General features: G+C 32.8%; 1 protein-coding gene across 1 annotated transcript in view; it reads left to right on the top strand.

The window, feature by feature from the left end:
- The window catches only part of LOC128985015 (homeobox protein unc-42-like), a 43,402-nt gene extending 19,046 nt beyond the window's left edge, over positions 1-24,356 (top strand). The window contains exons 5-7 of the mRNA XM_054404388.1: positions 18,585-18,761; positions 19,389-19,479; positions 24,219-24,356. Coding sequence (XP_054260363.1) covers positions 18,585-18,761; positions 19,389-19,479; positions 24,219-24,325 — 375 coding nt within the window. The 3' untranslated portion in view covers positions 24,326-24,356. The remainder of the gene's footprint in view (positions 1-18,584; positions 18,762-19,388; positions 19,480-24,218) is intronic.
- The last annotated feature ends 45 nt before the right edge of the window (positions 24,357-24,401 follow it).

Genomic DNA, 24,401 nt, shown 5'->3' with positions numbered 1-24,401 from the left:
TGGGGGGGGGGGGGGTTCTATGCGGTAAAAGTTGATTTTTACTATTTTCTACCATAAAAACACAACATTTCATAATTTTTCTCCAAACCATTTTGCAGAGCTTAAAAAATAAATAATATTGTATGTAGAAGTATTGTTGTATGCCCAACGGTTACGGAGATAATTAAAAATTGTAAATTTAAATTTCTCATGATATTCTTATGGAGGATAAATGAACTGTTGTAGTTTGCTTGTTAATGGATATATTTTAATCAAATTTGGAAATTTTGTTTATTTCATACTTAGCTATCAACATTTAAATAAAAACACACCTCAATATCTTCCCCGTAGCAGCAAACCTAAGTACTCACTAAAATTAATGTTATTTAAATAGGAAATAAATCTGACAATTTTTAGGGAATATTTTAGTACAAATTCAGACGGGTAAATGGAATTTCAATTAGTCTGCAGGTTAGCTGTGGCGAAGGTATTACATTTTTATGTTGAGTCCTGCCTACCAAAAGGTCATTTCGCATCGAGTTTAGTAGGTACTAAATAGATGTTGCCGAAAAAATTTGAATAGTTTTTTTCTCTAACAACACATCCTTAATAAACCTCAATTTGGATTTTGTCATATTTAGGGCATAAAAGTACAAGTTAAATAGTATTGCGACACTCTACACAAAAAATTTAGTTTTTGAACTATTATGATCAAATACGTTTTCCAACGCTTTTAAATATTGCAAAAGGAAGACAACGATTATTGTATGGACAAATTGAAGTTTAAAAAAATAATATTAATCTTACGTGGTCTTTCCCAACGTATCTAATGAGAAACCACAATTTACTTGAATAGAAGTTAATCAAACCCTAATGTGAAATCAAAGTTTTTCAAAATAACTTTTTCTAACACATGCTTTATACTTAAAATCACTCTTTATTTCCAAGACGTAAAATAATAAAAAGAGAAGCAAGAACTCAGTCTTGGTGGTAAAGCGCTGGGCTGATGCATTAGAGGCTGGGAACACAAGAAAGCTGGAGGTTTCCTGAGAGGGTTGTGGGGAGGGGGGAGGGGTATAAGAGAGGGATTATTTAGGTTACTTGCTTTGTGGTAAGAGCTCGCACAGGAAATTACATTTGCACGACGCACATGCCCATACATCTTAGCAAAGAAGGGAAAGCTTCTGGCAGGAAATAAAATTAAATCTCGTTTTAAATTTCCATTTCCGTCTTGTCCCATGTAAACACGAGGTAATTGGCAAAGCCTTCTGCATAAGTGGCTTTGTGAGGCTTAAGCTTTTTGAGGTAAATATTTAGTCGTCGCGTTGATATATTGCTTGTTAAAAGCGTCCCTTGTCCTCGAAAATTGATTTTCGTCTGGTTTGGATAACCTTTGCGAATTATGTTCTTTTATCACTGATTGGGAGGTTTTTAGTTATTAAAAAATTATCATTAGTTATAGTTAATAATTTTTAAAATGTTCTACATTATGTTAACACGATTAATTCATAAATATAAGAACATTCGATCGTTTAGTTGATATAAGATAGTTTAATAGAAGTAACTTAATAGGTTTTTGAAAATGTTTTGCATGTAAGCATTTCACGGACATTTATATTAAAAACAGACATAAGCCAAACTTACTTTCCTGGAAAAGTATTTTCCTCTTGTAATTAAATAAGGTAGATATATTTAACGAAGTAGTACAGCAATATACCATAACGGTCAAAAAATACTCTTAAATTTAGAAAACTCTCTTTTTATAGTTTTGATCAAACTACTATATAAGTTTTAAATATGCCTAGTTTTAAATATACTTTATTTGAAACGAATTACGTTAATTTTCTTTGACGAGAATTCATCATGAGATTTTTGAAATATCCAGAGAATGTTCCATGGAAAATTATTTTGGAATACACAAGTACAAATTGTTCAAATATTTTTGTCATTTAAAATTACACAAAACACGATACAACTTTGAAATGCAATGCAATGTACTACCGTGTCTGGGCAGTGCCCATACATCTCTCTCTCACTCGCTCTCTCTGTGCCAATTACAAATCAATTCTGTCCAAATTGAAGTAATCTCATTGTCAACGTATCGCATGATGGACCGCCATATCATTAGTAGAGGCTCGCTGTATGAACCGCACCGCAAACCGGGCTCTTTGTGCAAGTAAATTGATGGATTAGAAATAAACCTGCGCCCCTATTGTGAACGGTATTGGAAACTACCAGTAGAACGGACAGAAGGACTACTGAACCAAAGTGATTTTATTTTAGGTAACTTTGTTGTCTTATGTGAAAATATCCTTCAGTTAAACTTGTTATATAATCTGATATTAAGAGTAACATTTTGTTAATGTTGTACTGAGTTTCATTCGGGTACTAGACTAAAACTATAATCATATTCCTTACCCAGTTATCAATTTTCAATAAATGGAACATTTTGCTAAGAGACTCAGTTAAACAAATATTAAGTTTCAACAATATAGTGAATACTGAATTCGCATATATTTCTCTTTTTCTGTTTTTATTCGTACGAAAAAAGTTATTTAAGTTACGTCTACAATGAGTATGTAGGGCTGCTGTAATTAGGGTTAAAAAGTGTTATGTTGGTTAAATACGAACAGCGTTCCTTCTAGAGAGGAATTTACTAGATTTTCAAGTATATCCATGAACAGGAAATATTCATCAGTACTATATCCATTGTTACTATTATATTATATGATATGGTACCTGTGCTGTGTAGTTATAATAAAGAGAAAAAAGTCGAGGGTTTTGGAATAAAAGGGGTTTTATTTATGAGAGAAAAGGAGGGTACATGTTTGTATGAGAGTCGATTTGCGATGAAAGTGCAACAATGAGAATTAACATATGGTCATGTGTTGAGAATTCTAAATGGACTGTTAAAATCAAAGACATTTAAGTCCCGTTAAAATCGTAATGGGAACTCATATTAAAGCTTATATTAATTATTAGCCTCCTAGGTCACTAGATATTACCCCGTGTGACTTTTTTGAGTGGGGCTTCGTTTAGGATCGTGTCTATGCCAGTAAGGTGAGCACCAAAGAGGATATTCTTATATTTATCTTGCATTTTTACACAGGGAAAGAAAGCGTTTTCTGAAATAACTGTCTTAGTTTAAGCGTGTTCGGTACGAATTGGAATTTAGACTTGATTATTTGCTTTCAAATAATGGAAAACACATTAATGTTATGTAAACTCTTTATTATGTGCCAAAACTTGATGATTTCCAAGGATTTGATTGTTATTTCATTCCTTTAAGTCATCAAAGTTTTACGGTTGTTTTAAGTTGAACAGTTTTTTATAAACACCCTGTACATGCAAAGCTGTGTGTATTGTGGACACATAAATTTATTTCCATACCAAAACCAAACAATCCATTCTAATAGCCACATTGATACACGCTCATAAACAAAACTTTGATAAACTTGTATACAGTAAATTGATTACCTCCCATATACGTTAACTAGTTAAGACACATTGGGACAATATTTTGAACGATTCTATGTAACTATACAAATTTATTCAAAAATAATCAACACATTCAACAAAAACACTCTGAACTAATAAACGTTCAAAACGTATTAATTACTTTGTCCGAATGTGAATCACGCCACTTGTAACAGTTCCAATACAACCAATCAAGAGCACAAAGACACCAATTTCCAACCAATCGACGTTATTTTATTTCGATAAAAATAAATAAAAGAGCGACTGAAAACGGCGAAAATGTTTGTCGAATGGTCGAGTGTTTTTAAATATTGACGAAGATTAAAGTCGTGGTAATATAGGGAGTCTACCCCTCTACCCCGCTACCCACGTCAAATGTACCCCATAACTCGATTACCCAATCCCATCATAGCTCGCTACCCCCCCCCCCCCCCTTCCAGCTACAACCACCGAGTGTCCCCACCTCTTAAAACAGTACTATTCATTATACTCTGCATTAAAAAGGCACAAAAGTGTTTTATTGTTGTTGAAAACGGACGAAGTTAAATGTTTTAAATGTACTTTGTTTTGGATTTATCAATGTAAGTAATGGGGTGGTATATTGGAGAAATCAATAAAATGAATAGGATGTATAATATTAAATGGACGAATGATTTTAATTAAAATATTTTACTGAAGGTTTATCTCTTAAAAGGAAAGTTATACAAAAGATTTAAATTGGAATTTGTTCCTGAATATTTAAAAATTACTACTTATCTGTATTGATAGAATGTGAGTTTTTTCGATTGAAACTTGAAGAAATGAAATACATATTCTGTACACTTATAAAATACACCAATTAGTTTGATAATTGATTCAATCTTCCATAGTAAAGTAACTTTCAGATGTTATCTATTTTTTATTTGAAATCGGCAACCAAGTATCACATTATCTGATGGGTTTGTTATTCCATCACAGTTTTTACTACATAAGTTTTATTTTCGGCGACAAGTAATCAAATTTGACTACGTTTGAAAGAATGCTTCCTTACATTACATGATTTTGATATATATATATATATATATATATATATATTTATATATTTATACATGTTTATATATATATTTATTTTTTATTATTTATTTTTATTATTTATTATTTATATATATTTATATATGTTCATGTTGGGACGAAAAATGTTATTTTTTACCATTTTACTTAACGACGATTAAAAACAACTTTAAATACACCAATACATCATGATATTTATTAACTTGAGGCACCTCAACCAACCTTTAAGAACCTTTTTAGATCGCTTTCCAAATTAGGTGATTCGTATAGTTTTCGGGTCCTTCAACTGTTTCTAGTCACACATGCGCCCCATCCCTCTCCACTACTACATTTCCCTTTGTTCTCATATATTGACCAGAAACTCACCACCCCTTCTTGCACAATTTTCAGCTAAACCACTGTGGGAAAACTGGTTTAACTCGTTATTTAGTGTTTCCATCTTAAAGACAAACTTATACCTTATACCAATATTTTCAAAAGAAATATTCTAGAACCACACAGAACTACTAACATTTTTCATTTTATAATAAATTTTACTTTGTTAGCAGTGTTGGTTTTATGTCGACTGTGTTGTTTCATATGTTTAGAGTTCAACCAGTTTGTGAACTGAGCCACGCTAGTTTTTAATTACAGTAAGAGGACGGTAAAATAAACTAAGGAAATATACTGCAATGTTTTAACTTACTTTATTTTTATACGTTTAGGTCGATTGTTATATATCACTGATTTTTAAAAATTTTGTAAAAACCTATTTGCTGATGTTCTGTATTGCATCGAAAAATGTGTTTACGAAAAAATCATCACTTCTTCGATTTGCTGACTTATCCTTGGTGAGGATTAGTAGAGGATGAAGAGGATTTTTTTAAATTAATAAAGTCAAGTACAATTTAGAAATGTTGACAATCAGTTGATACAAACCTTCATTACCTAGAAATGCCACAGTTTTCATTAAAACTGTGACTTTTGTTTATTCTTTTTTCCGTTTTCTATTCTTTATCAGACTGGAGGTTTATTTTTTTAGATTTTTGTTTAAAATTTCAAATCAACAAAGTTATATCACATAGTTAAAATGAATTTTTTTCAAACTACGCTAAAAATAGAATACCATCCAAGTTTTCTGTGAAGTACATAGTATCAAATCTGAGTTAAACTGTGTTTCAATATTACAATATTCCAGTGTTCACCGCACTTAGGCTTTGTTTTTTGTACGAAACCAAATGGAATTATGGAAGAGGTGTTTCAAACCTACTTTATTTAATAATTCCGGTAAAATAAATATATCTGTGTAAGTTTCATGGATACATTTCTTTATACATGTTATTTTTACAGAATCGTGTTAGTAAACAATAGTAATAGTTTGACTACTATTAATCAGTCAGTCAAAGGTCACAAAAAGTGGTACAGCTAGAGTCAAACCCAGCTTGTAAAAGTACAACGGCGCGTACACTCAATATAGCTGCAGTCACGTCGTGCGTGCCTTGCATATCTACAGTATTGAAGGAGTTTGTAATTTAAAATGTAGGTCGTTATTTTATATGAGTCTTTTACTTTTATCCTGTTGATATTTTTGACTGATATCCAGCTCAACGCTTATAGATTGAATTCACGACTTAAAAAAAATATTGTTAGGATTTTGCTTTAGATAAATTGAATGTGAACGTTCTTGCAATACCTTTATTTCCTACTTCACGCTATGTAGAATAAACTAAACATGTAGATTGTTTGTGTGATTGATTTTGGATTCATACCTATACAATTTGACATATTATATCAATAAACCATCAGTTTTAAAATAATTAACTCAACACATTCTGAATTTTTCGTATCTCGTATCAGCAAAAATAATATTGATTAAAACATGGACAAATTTCTATTCTACGTTATAATTTCGTTTTGGTACGAATTTGTCTGTAAAAATATCACCTGTATAAAACTGCTAGTCTGCTGCTATAATAATATGTTGTAATATCAATTCCAATTTATTTTTTAAAGGACTGGTTTAATAGTTTTGTTTTGTATACTGAAGTAACAGATTTAACACCTTAAAGCATTGTTAAACTACATTTGCATATGTTTGTTGATACTATACGAGCCAAGTGATGTCCAATCAATTTTAACTATACAACTCACTACCAAAAATTTTCAACCCACAATAAAAGTTTTTTTTATTCAAAATAAATCTAAAATGTATTTCCCTTTATCATATGGTAGCAAAAAAATAAATAAAAACATCCTAATTTTAAAGAGAACATTTACCAATCTTTTTCAATATTGCTACAAAACAAGACCGGGTAATGTTCTGTCAGAGAGATCTCTTCCCATCAAATGTAGCCAGTAACATGATTAGCCAATTCCATCATAGCTTGCCCCCCTCCCCCCTTCCCGCCCATCAAAACTCGATTAGACTTTGTATCGAAAAATACAACACACTCAGTCCGCCAGCCACAGGCCATGTTTTTGACTGCGGCATTTGCCAGAATCTCGCTGCCGCTGTAACATCAAACTGCATCAAACGCCGTGTTTTGTCTGATCATTTTGCTTTGTGGAATTAAATGTTTTTTTGCGTTGGTATATTTGTTTTGTATAGATTTTTAGGAATGTAATTTTTGTGGGGGCTGTGAACGAAGAGATTGTATAGTTTGTTAGAAATATTAAGTTCAAAGATAGATTATATAGTTCTTAAGAAAACGCAATGTGAATACTTTTAATACTGTTGAGATAAAACATGAATGTATTTAAATGTGAATTGTAACTAAATTACTTTGATATTTATTAATTATTGTATTTTCAAAAAAATATTTAAATTTAATTAAATATAAATTAGTGAAGAAGAAAAACTGTATTTAAAAATAATATTCTAAAATGAAATGGTGTCTAGGTAGGAAATATTTCCTATGTACTGTTCAGTGTCCAGGTGTAAAGTAGCATTGTTGGAAGAAAAGCTAAAACAAAGGAAGAAAATGTGCTTGTGGTGAATTATAGAAATTGAAATGGATGTGGGAGCCAAGTCTGAAGTGATTAAATATTCAAAAGTCTATAAAATTAACATTCAGATCATATAGAAATATCTATTATAAAGAGAAATCAAGAAAGAAGATAAGTATTAGATAGATAAGTATACAAAAATTGGTAGTATCTAATTCAATAGACATTTAAAAATCACCACTAATTTCCAACCACCATCACACCATTGTCAATAGACTAAATTCAAGTAACTGTTTCAAACTAAGAACTTTTAAGTTAGCCTAAATTTTTGACTCTGATTATTATCTCATATTATTTAGCTTACATTAGTATAAATTAAGTTAATTAGCCTATCAGAATTTCATACCTGGCACGAACCAACCCTTAGATTAAGATCATTGCTCTTCAAATTGTTACCTAGCCCATCAATAAAAACTTAGACTAAAATCGTAACCCATGAGATTGTTGTAATAAAGGGTGCGCCAAAAAAACCTGACGGTTTCTGTTTTGTAATAAGTCAGCTGTTATACTAGCTAGAGACCTCATTGTTGTAGTGAACGATTGCTTATGTTATGCCATTTTTAGGTTATGTTTGGTAAAACACCACGTCGTCAAAAGAAAGTTACTGTCTAGTGTGGTGCAGAGTGGTGTGGCACTGTTTGGAGTCATCGGACCATATGTTTTTGAGGACGAAAGCGGGAACACCCCCCTGTCACTGTAAACTCGGAACGCTATTTGGAAATACTGAGGGGGTTTTTGGTTCCACAACTGCGGATGTTATGAGGGATAGACACGACTCACGTGGTTTCAAAAAAATGGGAAGCCTGTGTTTAGGAGAAGGTGATATAACCTGAGTGATATAATTTTTCATAAATGAAAATGGCATAGTAGTGTGTACAATATAACGTTATTTAATACATGAAATTGTAGTTTGATCTTGAAATATTTAGTATTAAAAACCGTCAGGTTATTTTGGCGCACCCTTTATAAGCTATAGAACCTAAATACATCTTATTGTTACTTTATTGAAATTTTTATTATCTATTTTCAGTAAATTTATATTTATAAAATCCATTAATAAAGTGGAGTAGGTTGCACTGTGTAGATATACAATTTTTAGTGAACTATATTTTATGTAGAAAGAAAACATATAACTGTCCGTTTAAGAGGATTTAAGAGGAAGAAAGTTCGATTTAGTTAAAAAGTTGTTAAACTCACAAGAATCATGAATCAAGAAGTATCATGAATTGTTATTATCTTATATTTTTATAAATATCCAAAACTAATATTTGTTTATAGTACTGACATTGTTTGGGAGATTTGTACTAATAAATAACTTCTGAAAAAGTGTTTGTGGGACTATTTGACATACATTTAAATTCAAATTCAAATTCACTTTATTGTCACATAAAAACATTTGTACATAGCAAAGCTATTAAACTGGTGACATTGTCAGTTCAATATAAACCTAAAAATACAATTAAGTTACAGAACATTTTTGTCTGACTCTAAAACAACAATTACATATAACAATGCTGCTTAATTTTGTAAAAAGTCACTTACAGAGTAAAATACTTGGTTTAAAAGATAACTTTTTAGAGTATTCTTAAAACTCTTTAAACGGGTTTGGCTTTTAATGTTTGTCGGTAGATTATTAAAGAACTTCATACCCATGTAACTAGGGCCCTTTTCATAGATTGTTAAGTTATGTATTCGGTATTGAAAATTGTCTTTGGACCTTGTGTTGTATGCATGTAAATGCTGCTGTCCAAAAAGAAGATCAAAATTCTTGTGAATGAACAGTAAGCATGAATATATATAGAGAGAGGGAAGGCTCAATAATCCTAACTGTTTAAAGATGGGCTTACATGAGGTTTAACAAACACTAAAATAACATCAAGTACAAATAGCAACTGCAATCACTAATCGTAGTTGGACCACTTTTTTTGTCAATAGTATTACCAAAGGTAATATGGTTTTAAAATAAAGCTTTTTAGATTCGGGGTTATCTAGTACTGGAATTTACTAGATTCCAGTAATGTATTTATTTTTCTCTTATTTACGCCAGTAGAATTTTTGTAACGAAGTAAAGTCAAACGCTTTACAGAATCCATGACAACTACATTTCCATCCTAATAGAAAGTAATTTTCGAATTCATTCCCATAAATGTAATACAATATAGAACTTTTCAAAATTCACATTACAGGTAGCCTTGGGATTTTGTTTCTAGGTCCAAATACCAGGTAAAAGTCTTATGCCCATGAGTTTATATGGCTTTCAACATAGCAAAATAAATGTTTAGTCGAATTATTACCTACTTTTCATCAACTCTAATTATATCCTGCAAAATGTTTACTGTCATTTAGAATGACCAAACTAAACCAAATATTTAAAAAAATATATAAAAACCACTTTGAAAATTATATGTCCTGTTGATTTGCGTCATCACTATATTTGTGGACTAAGCGTAGTCAATGGCTAAAACTTTTTAGTATATTGAGGATTTCGAAGCGTGGGCATATGGGTCTAAAACATACCTACTAGTAAGCACTAGTATATCTATCTTTCACTATTGTTAGGGATTTGAGAAATTGACATTAATTATTTTACAAGGCGGCCAAAAGAATCAAAATTGCAATATCTACATTTGATTTGTTAACATTTCTTAATAGTTTCATTCAATGATGGCATAAAGCAAATTGACGTTCTTTCTCAATGGAAAATCCTTTAACTATAGAAAATACGTAAATTTTATAAACATTGTTAATACAAGCACTAACAGTTTTTTCCAATTTTAAACATCTTTTTAGATGTTATAGGCTTATTTTCAGTTGCGGAGCACGGGTAAAGCTACGGTTCTATTTACAAACTTTTATAATATTAAAAAGGTGATATGGTACCAAGATTGAGAAAGCTGGCCATTTAGCAATATGCACATAAATTATGCTTCTCCACCAATTCAATGTTTAACAATCTGGAGGAAATCTTGGTTAATCCACGGAAAGAGCGGAAGTACCCGTGGGACCAAGTCGGAACCGGAAGTCCATGGGGACTTGACTGCTGTTTCCGGTGTGTTACACCTTCTCCTCGTATACTCTTGTGTAAGACGTTTTGAGATTACTTCTAAAATACCAATTAAATAAAAAAATATAAGAAAATGTTTGATTATTCGTGAATATAATGGTATAAGAAGCAAAATGTTTTTTTTTTATCTCATAAAAACTGTCCGTATTGTACTTTTGATAGTAACAAATACGCTACCTACGTATAGTGCAAATGAAATAATAACTAAGTCAACGATTGATTTTACTGATTTTAATAATTGAAACTTGAAGATAAGTCCTCAAATATCTGTCTGAAGTATTATTTGCAATTAAGGTCTTTTCCTGAAAAATTGAGCACTGTATATAGAGAAACTTACAAATTAGAAGCAATGAAAAACTAAACAAACAAAAAATACTTTATAGCCTTTGATCAATATTTTAACACGTGAAAACCTCTGGATTCATTTAGAAAATCAAAGCTACAATCAATTAAATTATTCCACCTAACAAGAGCTCTCAGAAAAGGTTAAGTAGAAAGTTTTAGTCCCATTAAAGTCAAGAGGCGGAAGTAGTATTTAACAATTAAAAGGCGTTCACCTCTGCCCAGCCTTTCAGTTTACTTCTGAAGGGTTTAACCTGGTGTAACTTATATTTTATCAACGAAAAAATCTAATATAGATTTAAATCAATCACGCGTCATATAAACGCAGAACTGTAGTTTTATTTGAGGGAGATTATTAGCAGTTTTGAGTGAAACGGATGTTAATATATACTTTACCTACGACCGTTTTTTAAAGTAGCCATTTCAGTCCAGTTCTTAGAATTGAAAAGTTTCACTTTACAGCTGTTTCCTTTCATATCCGCATAGTTTCATTTCATATCCGCATAGTTTTCTCATATCCACACAGGTAACGGACCAATGAGGTTCAAGTATTGAGAGAAAAGAATTAAAATTGTAATGCTTCGAACGTCAACTAATCAGCTGATCAGCTGATCAGTTGACCAATTTAATTGTTGATCCGACTTGTTCATGTTGATACTCGCGTATTCTTAATTAAGTTGGTGGAAGTCCAAAAATAAATGAAATATTTTGCCGAATTGTACCTGATACAATATTATTTATGGTAAGAATGCTGCTAGCAATGTAATATTTAACGAAGTTTAACAAACACGTAATTACAGGAAATCAGCTGATTACACAACAAGTCACTTTCAGTGGCAATGACAATACACGAAAACATAACCTCTCTAAAAAGTTATCAGTAGTGATTGTTAGTAATTAAATCCAGATTGATAGTAATTAAAAAACGGTCGTAGGTAAAGTAGTGTACGCAACTCGCGTTAATAGTCTTTACGACACTCGTAGAAGTTTTTAAGGCACTCGCCAAGGCTCGTGCCTTAAATTTTCTACTCGTGTCGTAAAGACTCACTTAACGCAATCGTTGCGTAAACTACTATTCTTTTGTAGTGATGATACAATTTTTTACCAAGAAATGAACACTTGACGTAGTTAGTTCAACAATAGTTAATATTTTTCCAAGCATTATCGTTAAACTTAAATTTGTGTTTGATTTAAACATGGTAGCCGAGAAAGTAAAAAATATCTGAGCTGGGTGCGAGTAAAAAAATAATTATTAATAGAGTACTATTTGGATAAATTACAAAAGTGCTGTAAAACAAGTCCAGCATGTCATTTTTGCGATCGTATTATGCTGTGGTTATGGTTTTGTTTTAAGATAGTAATAAAGATAGGAATTTTTTTCTAAAGACTATTTGGGTCGTTACTTGTAAAATTTTCTTTCAAACAAACAATTTATTTTTATTTCTTTTATCTCTGTGTCCCAAAAGAAGTTGTTGAACAAGTAAATTAGATAGCGAATAAAACAAACAGCCAATTCACAATATAAAACTCTAACGGCCCACGGTTATTTTTTACTGACATAAAGGTTTAAAAGTTGATATTTTAAAATTACATTACTATTTAAAATACAACATAAGTTTGTGCTAACAAAATTTATTGCTAAAACACTCCGATTTGAATTCACAGTTTATAATCATACTGTGTTATGCAGAACTATCAGTCGTACAAATATTTTATATCATTCTCACTTCTATTAAAAATTGAACATAATAAATATTACTGTTTGGATGGTTTATTCAAATTTCAAATAAATACAAAAATTAAATTTAGTACTATAGTTAATTTTTTTCAGCAGTTTTAGAAGTTAACACCATTTGGTGATAACTCTATCTGATGAAAATTAAAATGAATGAATCGTTTGCGGGTTTTTTACTAGTTATTTTCCATTTACATGTCAGTCAATTAATTTGATTACATAATATCTATGTAAAAACTGTCTAGTAAAAATTATCCCACACGGTATAGACAATATATGCTATTTTCCTCAATGCTATTTATATATTTACCTTTTCGTAAAACAATACTCAAGTGAGGAAAACTTCTTGTATTAGAGAGCTCCATATAAACTACAGCTTATGCAGTATTTTAATGATGTAATCACTGTAGATCTAAATGTGTATGGTGAGACTCAAAATTTGCATTAGTATAATATATTTAGTACTACAATTAAATCACTGGAAACTATTTAAAACAGAATAACCTACAATGCAACTAACTTTATAGACTTGTCTTTATGTTTCTGCAACTAGAAAATTTTAATCTACAACTTTTCCGGCATTGTATCAAAGTCGACAATTTCAATTTCAAACTCACGTTGTAAGTTGTAAGGAAGCGGCAGAATCCAACCTCGGTTGAATCTAAGACCTTGCATAATATATGAGCTCCAAGTAATGTTTTAGGTGAAAGGATTTTAACCAAGACGTGCAACTCTTGTGCGGATTTGAGTGATGTACAGTCACCACCGACATCACATGCGGTACAGTCACTGACGAAACTTCTCGCCAAAATGACTTCTGTAATGACGTATATTGTTGAGTTAGATTCTAAAATCGTTTCAAATTTAAGATGTTGGGCTTACGATAAGTTTGCTACATAACTCTTCAAAATGTACATCACCGTTCAACGTACTGTGACTAGGCGTCCTATTAATTTAAACTGGTTCCATAGCGCATGGTTTTGTTATAAAACGTAATAACATTGTGCTTTTCTGTATTATACAATAGTTATTTGTATTAACTGTATGTATTGTATACTGACATAAGATATGATCTGAATTTTTTATGACGAGACATACGCCTCTATTTGGAATTAAATCTTATTAAAAATCTCATTTAAAAATAGTTAATGCTTAACAATTTGCCTTTCAACGTTACATTATTCCATTATGCCAAAACAATGTCAGCTAAACTGTTAACACTTAATTTATTTCTTTACTTAGTGGTCTTGCGGTATACTAAACATTTTACATTTTAGTATACCGCAAGACCACTAAGTAAAGAAATCAATTAAGTGTTAACAGTTTAGCTGACATTGTTTTGGCATAATGGAATAATGTAACGTTGAAAGGCAAATTGTTAAACATTAACTATTTTTAAATGAGATTTTTAATAAGGTATATATTATATACCTTATATCTAATTTATAATAGACTTATGATTTCAGTGAGCAATACATACCTGTAAGTAAAGATGTACAAATATTGGAAGATTTCCAATAGCCATGTGTATACAAAATCGCAAAAGACAGTTACGGTATTAAAGACATGTATGGAGGTTCATATTCAATACCTCAAATAATTAACGTTTTTAAGCTATTGTATGTGGGTGATAATGATTTTCTAAAAATTAAGGTCATCGTTAAACAAATTTAGGGGGTTTAGCAAAGAAGAACTTTGTTCAGAAAAACTACCGCCAATGAAATATTTCTTTAGTTTTGTGCACTTGAATTCACTGTGCTGGATTAAACTGAAATTAAAATCGTTATTTTCGGTTACCAGATTAGGACTAATGCAGCACTTAACACAACAAAACCCACAGCTTATAATACAACCGCAAACCTACCCTTACAGTGGTTAGCATTTCCAAAACTAAATATATAGAAAGTCAATTCCTTTTAATTTACAGCCATCAAAAACTGTGTTAACCCACTTTAAATGGTTGAAAGCGATATCCCACTCAACTTTACTATCTAAACGCGTGTAACTGCATCTGACCCCTTCACCGGGAAAACGAATTCATTATATGCTGCCAGCTAAATCATGTGTTTAGGTTAACTAGGTTGCCGAGTGTTTACTCTTGCCCGGGCACAAACTAATTACCCAACACACATCGAGCTTCAATAATGGCGGCCATCCCCACCGACGCCATTTTTGCTCCCCCTCCCCTTTTCCACCCTCGCTCGATGCTTATCCCCCCTTCGAGTTCCCCTCATCCCCCTCCTGTTATCATAGTCGTCTCGTTAAAAACTGATAATTGAAAACGGAGCGTTCGACAACACGAGACGATCTATTAGCTTTCTGCTGAGGCTCGATCTCTGTTTGGCTTTATTGATTCGGAGTTATTAGTTTTGACAAACACTTATTTTAAAATACCTCCTTTAAATGGTCCAACGCTTACAAGTTTGGTTACAAAAGCAATAATTTTTAAAGCTTGCAGCTTCGTCAACACATTTATTTATTAATAAAGGGATTCACAATTTTAACATGGAAAATACAGAATTTACTGTGCATTAAGTGCATAAGTATGGTGGTGATAAATACCAATAGATAACAAGAAGACTAATACAGGGTGTTTCCAAATTGTCTGGACATATTTTGTGAACTTGTTCCTTGGGCTAAGACAGACATAAATCTAGGCATTTTATACGTATATGGCATTTTATGTTTGTCTTAGCCCAAAGAACAAGTTCACAAAATATGTCCAGACAATTTGGAAACACCCTGTATAACCATAATAAAATAATTAATTTATCTAAATGTTTAAAACACAAACAACCCAGACATAAAAATACTACTGTACCGAGTCCACGTCGTGCCGGACATGATACCGATATTTAAATGTTCATTTGTACGTTTCGTATTTATGTTTGTGTTTCGCGTATTTTAAATATGTGTTGATGAAGTTACAAGCATAAATGTTTCTTTTGTACTACGTAAGCTGATTCAATTGATTAATCGTTGGACTATTTGAAGGAGGTGTAGTAAACGCTGTTTTTGTCTTCACAAAGTGGTTCAGGGGCCAGAAACATATGTTTTTATTTTTGGTTTCACGTATTTGACAGCATTTATTTTTATTTATCAACAATTACCATTATCACAGAATCAATGTGGAAATAGCATGAGTACGGATTTACTAGCGTTTAATAAAACAATCCATTCTCAAAGGTGTTGCTGGTTTTAGAATGAGAAAAATAATAACACTGGCAGAGTATACTAAGGAATTAAATAGGAATATAAAGTAGTTTACTTTATAAAGTACTCTTATAAAAGGCTCATTGAATTGTGTTTTCTAATTGTAAAATGTTGGTTTATAGGTGGTACAATAATAGTATTCTTAATTCAATATCTAAAATCAATTATATTACTCATCGTATAGAAATATGTAAATACATTTTAGCATAAGCATAACATTTTCTATCTATTGTATACAAATCATAGACTGTTGACGTTTTAAGCGATAAACTTGTTCGTTAACCCTCTAATGATGTTTTTTACAAAAATATCGTAATAGAAACGCAGTATTTCTTTTTCAAAGCTCTACCAATAACTAATTTTTGTATTGTTAAAAAAAACTTAGCCTGTCCTTGCTATTTATCCAAGACTTATCAATACTTTATTTACTAAAAATCTTGTATAGCTTATTTCTTCTTGAAACATGTATTAACGGATAAACGCTTACACAATACAGATACATACGCTGAACGCAAGCCAATGCATTTTACAACGTTTTTACTGCAATAACGATTGTTCATAAAAAGTTTGATATCAAACACATACTTTTTCTCCCGCTATTAGTAGTTGTACCACATCCGCGACTAGCTAACCATAAAGTTATGGCAAGCGTCCCTAGAAACCTCCCCGGTTGTCAAGTTGTTTAAGTGCTCCGTTCCCGTCTTAGTCTCAGCACTTTAAAGTGCCAATTAAAACGGAGTGCCACTAATGGTACATTAGCTACTCACCCCCCTCCCCCCCCACTATAAGCCGTTACAAAACATTTAACACGGAAACAACTTGCTTCAATTTAACCGCTCGCTGTATGTCAAAGTGTGTCGGGCTCTAAAATCGTACGTTGCAACGTTTGGGAATTTATAATGTTTTGTTAGCAAGATTTATGGGCAATTGTAAACATTAGAAGTTAAGGTTAAATAATAATTCGGAAACCACAGATTTAACCTTACACGTAGGCATCAAGCGTCTTGCAAAGGTCCTATCATTATTTAACCACTTTTCAGCAAAATTTCAAACATATTCTTTGATTTTAGGTTTAAAAACTTAGATATATAAATAACTTTCATTTTGTATTTTCAAGCCAAATATATGCGATTGATTTTGAACCAATAAAATGATATAGTGATTTTACCAATTGGTTCACAATTCATCATACTGTTTATAATACCGGAATAATGTTCGCACAGAGATATCTAGAGTAGGCAGGATTGAAGTGGCATTTTTGAGATTTTGTATAATGTCTTGGAGCTTTGTGTCAGTCTTTCAAAGTTCTAAAGTGGGATTTTGAAACTTAAAAAATATTGATTTGATGTTTTTATTAACTAAATAACTACCAAAACGTTTGCCGTTTCCGTTTACTTTTTTCCTACATCCTTATGATTTTACACTACAGTAGAGCTGAAAAATAATCCAATCAAATATTTTAAATTGTAACTATTATTTTAACATTTCATAGTAATAATAGGTCTATTAGAAAAAATATTAAGACGATGCACATTGTTAAAGAAATTACTTAAAATTCAAAACAAGTCCGAAATACTATCTGTTCTTTGCAATAAATAAGGTTCCTCACTTTCTCAAATATGTAAAGTCCTACTTTGCACTCAATCAACCGGCAACACAGCTGTACAAACACCACTGTAACGTGGTACAAGACACTAATTGTACACAAGGAATGCTAAAGGGCGTCTGGAGCTAATGATATGCAAGCCTTTGACCCTAATGAGGCAAGCGGATGCGCCACAACGCGATTAAAACGCCGCGTATTTACATACAAACACCCGCTTTGATACAAGCGCCGACTTTACTTGAGGTTTGAAACAAAACCTGAAATGAAAAAATACAACGGCGCGGAACCTCAATATAGATACATCTGAGTTGTGTGGGCATTGCATACGTAGAAGATTGAAGGCACTCTCGGTTTTAACACTAAAAACTTTTCTTATGTTGGTAGTTTATTTTTCTTTTTTGTATTGAAGATACATCATAGCCTTGATTTTGCCTAATGGCAAACTATGTGACCGCTAAACCTGCCGCCAGTGATTGTTCAAATTGTAAAAGCTTTACAACTAATATCTCAATAAAGATATCACCAGTCAATGCTAAATCTTAAGAAGCTCATTAACTCAGAATTTCTTCTGTCATTATAAAGAGGAGCTTCCATGAGGAAGCTATTAAAAGGAGGCCATTACTTAGCGTTGTGTGGCGTTGCTCTGTTTGCAATATTTCTTAGCTCTAGATAACTCATCGGCTAATAATGATAACAGTTGATTATGCAAATGGACAATAATAATGGAGGTATTTGTAGTTTATAGTTTTCAGCCTTTACCAGATGTACTCCTAATCTTCTGGTATCTCAGTTTAGTTAAAAAGTAAAATATAAACGGTTAGTCGAAATCAGCACATTCAAACGTTATCGGACATGAAAATATCCTCGAGCATATTCGCAGAGGACAGAATATGCTAGAGGTTTTACATTATGATGAGAGGGCATCCTGCAGTATAGAAAGGAAATGGTTTTAGATAGCTGGGCAAAGTAAGGGTTACTTTGAAATTTGCCTCAGCTTAATATATCTGAATAAACTTCTGAAACTTCTCTATTATTTCTCGCTTCATTCATTTTTCGCTAACACAACTACAGTAGGTAAATGTAACATCAAACAGAGCATTGAGGACACTAATCCATTCCCGCCATTTTGACAGGTATGGTTCCAGAACAGGCGGGCGAAGTATCGGAAGCAGGAGAAGCAACTGCAGAAAGCCCTCGCACCCTCAGTGTTACCAACTTGCAACGGCGCTATGATGAGGAACATCTACCCTACGGCTAGCAGGGGCTACCAACCTTACCCGCACCCCAACACGATGAACAGATACCCTCAGGTAAGACAATATGCACTCGAACAATTGTGCAATATGTCACAGGGTTGTTTTAGGACGATTCGTGTACAATTAAGAACAGATCGCCATATTTTTGTCAAATTTAGTGGATACTTCTCGCATAAACTGTATTCTACGACACCGATTGTCAAATTCTGTTGAATAACGTAGTGTATATGACCAATGCCAATTACCAGATTGTATGTCAGTATCTTAGCATCTTAAGTATATGGACTGACTTGGTAGCAGATTAAAATGTTTCATTTCTAATCCGTAGGTCATGTTTGATTTCCCTAAAAGTCAGTTCTAGACCCAGGAACCAGCAATAATTATTTACACTGAGCTATTAACGTGTTTTATCAGGTCTACAGGATTAAAATAAAACCTCTGCGTTGTAAATATTTTGCTTTTGAAAGAGCGTTAACACGTTTTGGATACTAATGATTAATGATAATTCACTAACCTACAAAATTGAATTAGCAATTATTTAGGTATTTTAAACCACTCATAGGATGGAAGGAGGCCAACGATAGTAATTGACAAAACGAGTTTCAAATGTCTCGTGCTTTGGCAGACAAACGAAATAACATGTGTGCGATTTTGTTTGATCACATGACATATAATTTTCAGATGGGTTCCAGCTCGTACCCCAGCATGACGCAACCCTTCACAATGAGTCACGGAGCCGCCAACATGTCAGGAATGAGGCAAGATACCATGGGTGAGTCTCGTAACGTTACTAACATATTACTTGTAATAGGTACCAGTAAGGTAACTGTTGAAATTATAGTCCGCGCGCGATAACTTTGCACTTGGGATTTTTGGTGTTCCGTGTGAATTTTGTATCGGCAACGTCGCACCGCCGAGGCGAGCGCCCGCTTCTTGTCGCTTTCGCTCGACATTTGACAGGTATAGGATGGGGTAGCGAGCCCTGCAGCGTTGCCAAGTTGTGCAAGTCCCAAGTGCAAAGTTATCGCGCGCGGAGTAGGTAATACGTATTATGTAACAGGTTTGTAAACACTACCTACATAATAAATACGATTGGTGACAATAAGAACCTGTAGATCTATTAGGATTGTAAATCAAATGTGATCCTTACATCTTTCATGATACAAGCAACGATATAAACCACTAAGTTTTTTACATCGTTGGATACAAGTAACGTGTTTTAGATACAAGTGCAATGTGTCGGTTACAAGTTTGGGTGAGGTATCGAAAACTGGTATACGGCAACAATTGCCTTTTCGGAGTAACTGGTAACGGATCGCTTAAGCCCTCCTTTATTTCTTTTATAGGCAATTTTCCAACTTCAAAATGTAACTAGGTGAAACCCGTCGAAATCGACGGTTGGGGGCCTCCTCGTTTATATGGTCGTGTGGCTTCATTGGCAACAAATGATGCAAATCAAATAGCAATATGGCATTTCCAAAGAGAAAAACATACTGTAAATTGGCTGTTACGTAAATATTGACGTTTACATGCATTGTTAATCAACTTATAAATGATAATGTGATATAGTTTAAAAGAAATATGACCTTTCTGTCATGACAGTAGCTGCTCTTCCAGCCAAAATATCGTGTTACTTTCAATGATGTTACCAACCCAGTGGGCCACAGTCCGTAATATAGGCCACTGCAAATAATGTGTCAAGATAAATACCATTTTAGGCAAGGTTTTTGTGTTTGGATGTTATTAGACACGATAAGAGCACACTGAACTTCTTCTGCAGATGAATAACTGTTGGAGAAATATAACCCGATTCATAAATTAATGCCACAATGCGAGTTTGAGCATTTTGTAACTATATGAGAAAGTTACATAGTATTTTTAGACTGCTGCTCAGTGCACTTTAAGAATATGTTTTTAAGAGATAAATTAAATTATTTTTGTTGCTGAGTAGCGCTAGTAAACATGCACAACGCTATTTCGTTAGCCTAATAACATTAGTTCAAGAAAATAACATTGCAAATACTTCCTTTGGACAATTCAGCAACTCTCAATAAATGTGTGTTGTTTAAAATACTATTTAAAAATGAACAGCTGTTTAATTAAAAAGTATTATCCACATGGCCAAAATGTAAACAAATCTGTGGAGGTTTCTTTTAAAGGATTCTGGGGCAGAGCCCTAAGGGAATTTACTTCGTTTTTCTTTTGATAACTCATTTACAGACCAAGACATTTCTTTGGACACCTCTACTAAGTTTCTACACCCAGTCGTTGTCTTAAATTAGTGGAGAGACAAAGTTTCCAATTAAATATTTAGATTCCCCCATGTTAATCTTATGGGAGAAAACCCAACTTTGATGGAAGATCCAGCCCGAACTAATAAAGATAAAAAAAAAAAAAAAAAAAAACACTGCATAATTACAGATCAGGGCCATTCTTTTGACACTTTAATCATCAAAATCGGTCCAAAAATGAGGGAGGAGTTATGTTTACAAAAATCGGCTTAGCGTATTATATATATGGATATTGCAATACATGACACGATGCAGAAGAAAATCAATTTTAAAATCTGAAAAAACCATTGCAAATACTTCATTTTGACTTTCTTTAGAGACCCCTACCAAGTTTCTACGCACAGCCGTTCTCTCAAATTAGCTGTGACAAAAACCCAGTTTTCCTCCATAAGAATAACATGGGATGGGAATTTAAAGGACACTGGGGCAGAGCCCCAAGGGAAGTCGCCATGTTTCTCTTTTGATGGCTCATCTACAGACCAAGACCTTTCTTTAGACACCTCTACCGAATGTCTACGCCCAGCCGTTTTCTCAAATTAGCTGTCACAAAGAAAACCAGTTTCAAATTAATATATAGATACTGATTAAACATTTCAAATTAAAAAATAGAAACGATATATAGATTTACATATTCTTTGTCCCTGGTTTCATAACATAATAGCAAAATCGTATACTTTAAACTCTACTCCAAATTAGATTTAGTCTACACCAATTAAGCCTTATGCGCTTATAACACACCAAAACAAACTCTACATTTTACAATAAAAGAGAGGTTAACTTGCAATATCCAAAGTCGACGGTTAACTTTAAAACAACGACACAGGAGCTTACGCCACAAAGTTTCACCACGAAATTCCCCTGTAAACCAAAAGAGGTAACCAAGCTTGAAAGAACGTAAAAGATGTAGTTTTCGGAAAGCGTCCCGGGCGCCTCAGGAGGAAATGGGGACTGTTTCCGGCAGCGTCTTAAGACGCAAACATCCAATCAAACTCAGGAAATGAGTTAAGATGGCGGCGTCAACATATGACTCAAGAAAATTGCCTTCTACGCGGCGAGCGAGGGGTAGAGGGGGAGAATTTCGTATGCATTGTTTTGCCGCGAATAGCGCCAACGAGAGATCGTTTTGAAAAAGTAGGAAATAAAATCCTCTCTGTTTTCCGCTGGAGCTTCGTTCGTTGTTTGAATGCAAGAGCGAGGGAACGAATTTGCTGGCTGTGACAATACAGGGTGATTGATATAAGTGTGCCAGCCGTTTTATTCAAAAACCATAAGAGATATCAAAAAAAGTTAAATGGTAAGTGCCTTGGACTTTTTATTTAAAAAATTGTAGTAAAGTCGAAAAAATTATTTTAGCCGCCATTTTTCCAATATGGCCGCCAACTTTGATTTTTCTTATGGAACACCCTGTATTTTATGATGTATTCTGGTAGAAAATGTAATTTTAAGATGATTTTATTCTTGTGATTTTTTTCATAAACCTAACCGTTTCAAAGATAATAATGGTTTAAGTTGTGAAATTTTGCATGGTTTTCGAATAAAACAGCTGGCATGCTTGCTTAGGCCTGTATCGAAACTCTTTCTCATGCAAAAATTTCAAAACTTTAACCATTATTATCTTTGAAACGGTTAGGTTTATGGAAAAAATCACAAGAATAAAATCGTCTTAAAATCACATTTTCTACCAGAATACATAATAAAATACAGGGTGTTCCATAAGAAAAATCAAAGTTGGCGGCCATATTGGAAAAATGGCGGCTAAAATAATTTTTTGGACTTGACTACAATTTTTTAAATAAAAAATCCAAGGCACTTACCATTTAACTTTTTTTGATATCTCTTATAGTTTGCGAATAAAACGGCTGGCACACTTATATCAATCACCCTGTATGTTTCTCTCCAATGTGGGGTTTTATATAAAATATAGTATATTTAGATTTTTAATTTGAAACTATACTTATTTAAACTTAATGTTATTTGATTTCAATTTCATTAATAAGTAGGGCGCTGAAGTACCTATATAAACTAGATCCTCTTAGATCGTCTTAAGATTCAAATATTGTCCTCCCTTATATTTTGTTCTTGAAATCGTTGATGTGCCATAAAAGGTTTGACTGTTTACTCATTTGTTCAAATGGCAAAGTAAATTTACATATGTGTACAGTAGTCAAGGTGCAAGGGTATAATTTAACATAATATTAACTGCTTTAATCTAGAGAATGCACTGAATATTTTGACTATGGTACTAAAGACAAGTAATTATAAATGGCACCAATAATACAATTAATATGACAACTTCTTTTTATTTACAACTGATTAATTAGACTAATTAATAACAACGAAAATAATAAAAACCAATATTAATAAACAACAACAGAAACTAATAAAGATTAAAAATAATCATTAAGTTGCAACAATAAAAATAAATAGGCCTAGATAAAAATTAAATTCACAACAGTTATTTTATATAGATCAGCTATATAAGACGTAACAAATATCAAGAACAATCAATAAATTGTGCAATAATAATTTATGAAATACGTGAAAAATTGCATACACATGCATCACAGTATCAAAAAATATATAAATAAACAAAACAGGAGTAGAAAATGGTTACGATATAAACTTTTAAAGTTGCAAATCAGACAATTGTATTTTTTTTTAAGATTCTCTTATTCCAAAGAAATCAACCTCAGAAGAGGAAGCTCGTTGCCTAATTTTATGATATACCTGGCAAGGTACTGCATTAGGAATATTGGGCCATGTTATGTAGTGTCCCAATATTCAACTCGTACACTGTTTTGTCCGATGAAAAGTTGTTGGCTACACCGCCTCCAAGTAATACTGAGGTCAACCTCGCCAAGAACTCAGGAGTCTTCCTTTGAGTTTGGATCGATTAAAAAGTTGACATATCCAAAATTAATACAGCAATTGTGGCTTAATTCAACTACTGTACCTTCATTATTAAAAAAATGACTTCAACACAAGGGAATAGGACTTGATCTATTCAACATTATCCAACGATGTTGACTGTTATAGGTATGACTACAGAAGACGAGTGGTACAACAAGAGTCTGTCTGCTCTGAGGATGAACACCAGTCATCACCCCAACCTCGCAGCACCAATGCTCCAGTACTGACATAATGACGACTCAACTCTGACTGTACACTGCACCTGTATTGATATACTACATCTATTATCCAACACTATTGACTGTTATAGGGATGACTACAGAAGACGAGTGGTACAACAAGAGTCTGTCTGCTCTGAGGATGAACACCAGTCATCACCCCAACCTCGCAGCACCAATGCTGCAGTACCAGACATAATGACGACTCAACTCTGACTGTACACTGCGCCTATATTGATATACTACATCTATTATCTAACACTATTGACTTTTAT

The sequence above is a fragment of the Macrosteles quadrilineatus genome, unplaced genomic scaffold (assembly GCF_028750875.1).
Source record: "Macrosteles quadrilineatus isolate MER2022 unplaced genomic scaffold, UCM_ALF_1.0 Scaffold_2__2_contigs__length_208266976, whole genome shotgun sequence".
Lineage (NCBI taxonomy): Eukaryota > Metazoa > Arthropoda > Insecta > Hemiptera > Cicadellidae > Macrosteles > Macrosteles quadrilineatus.
This window is presented reverse-complemented; position numbering and strand designations above follow the sequence as displayed.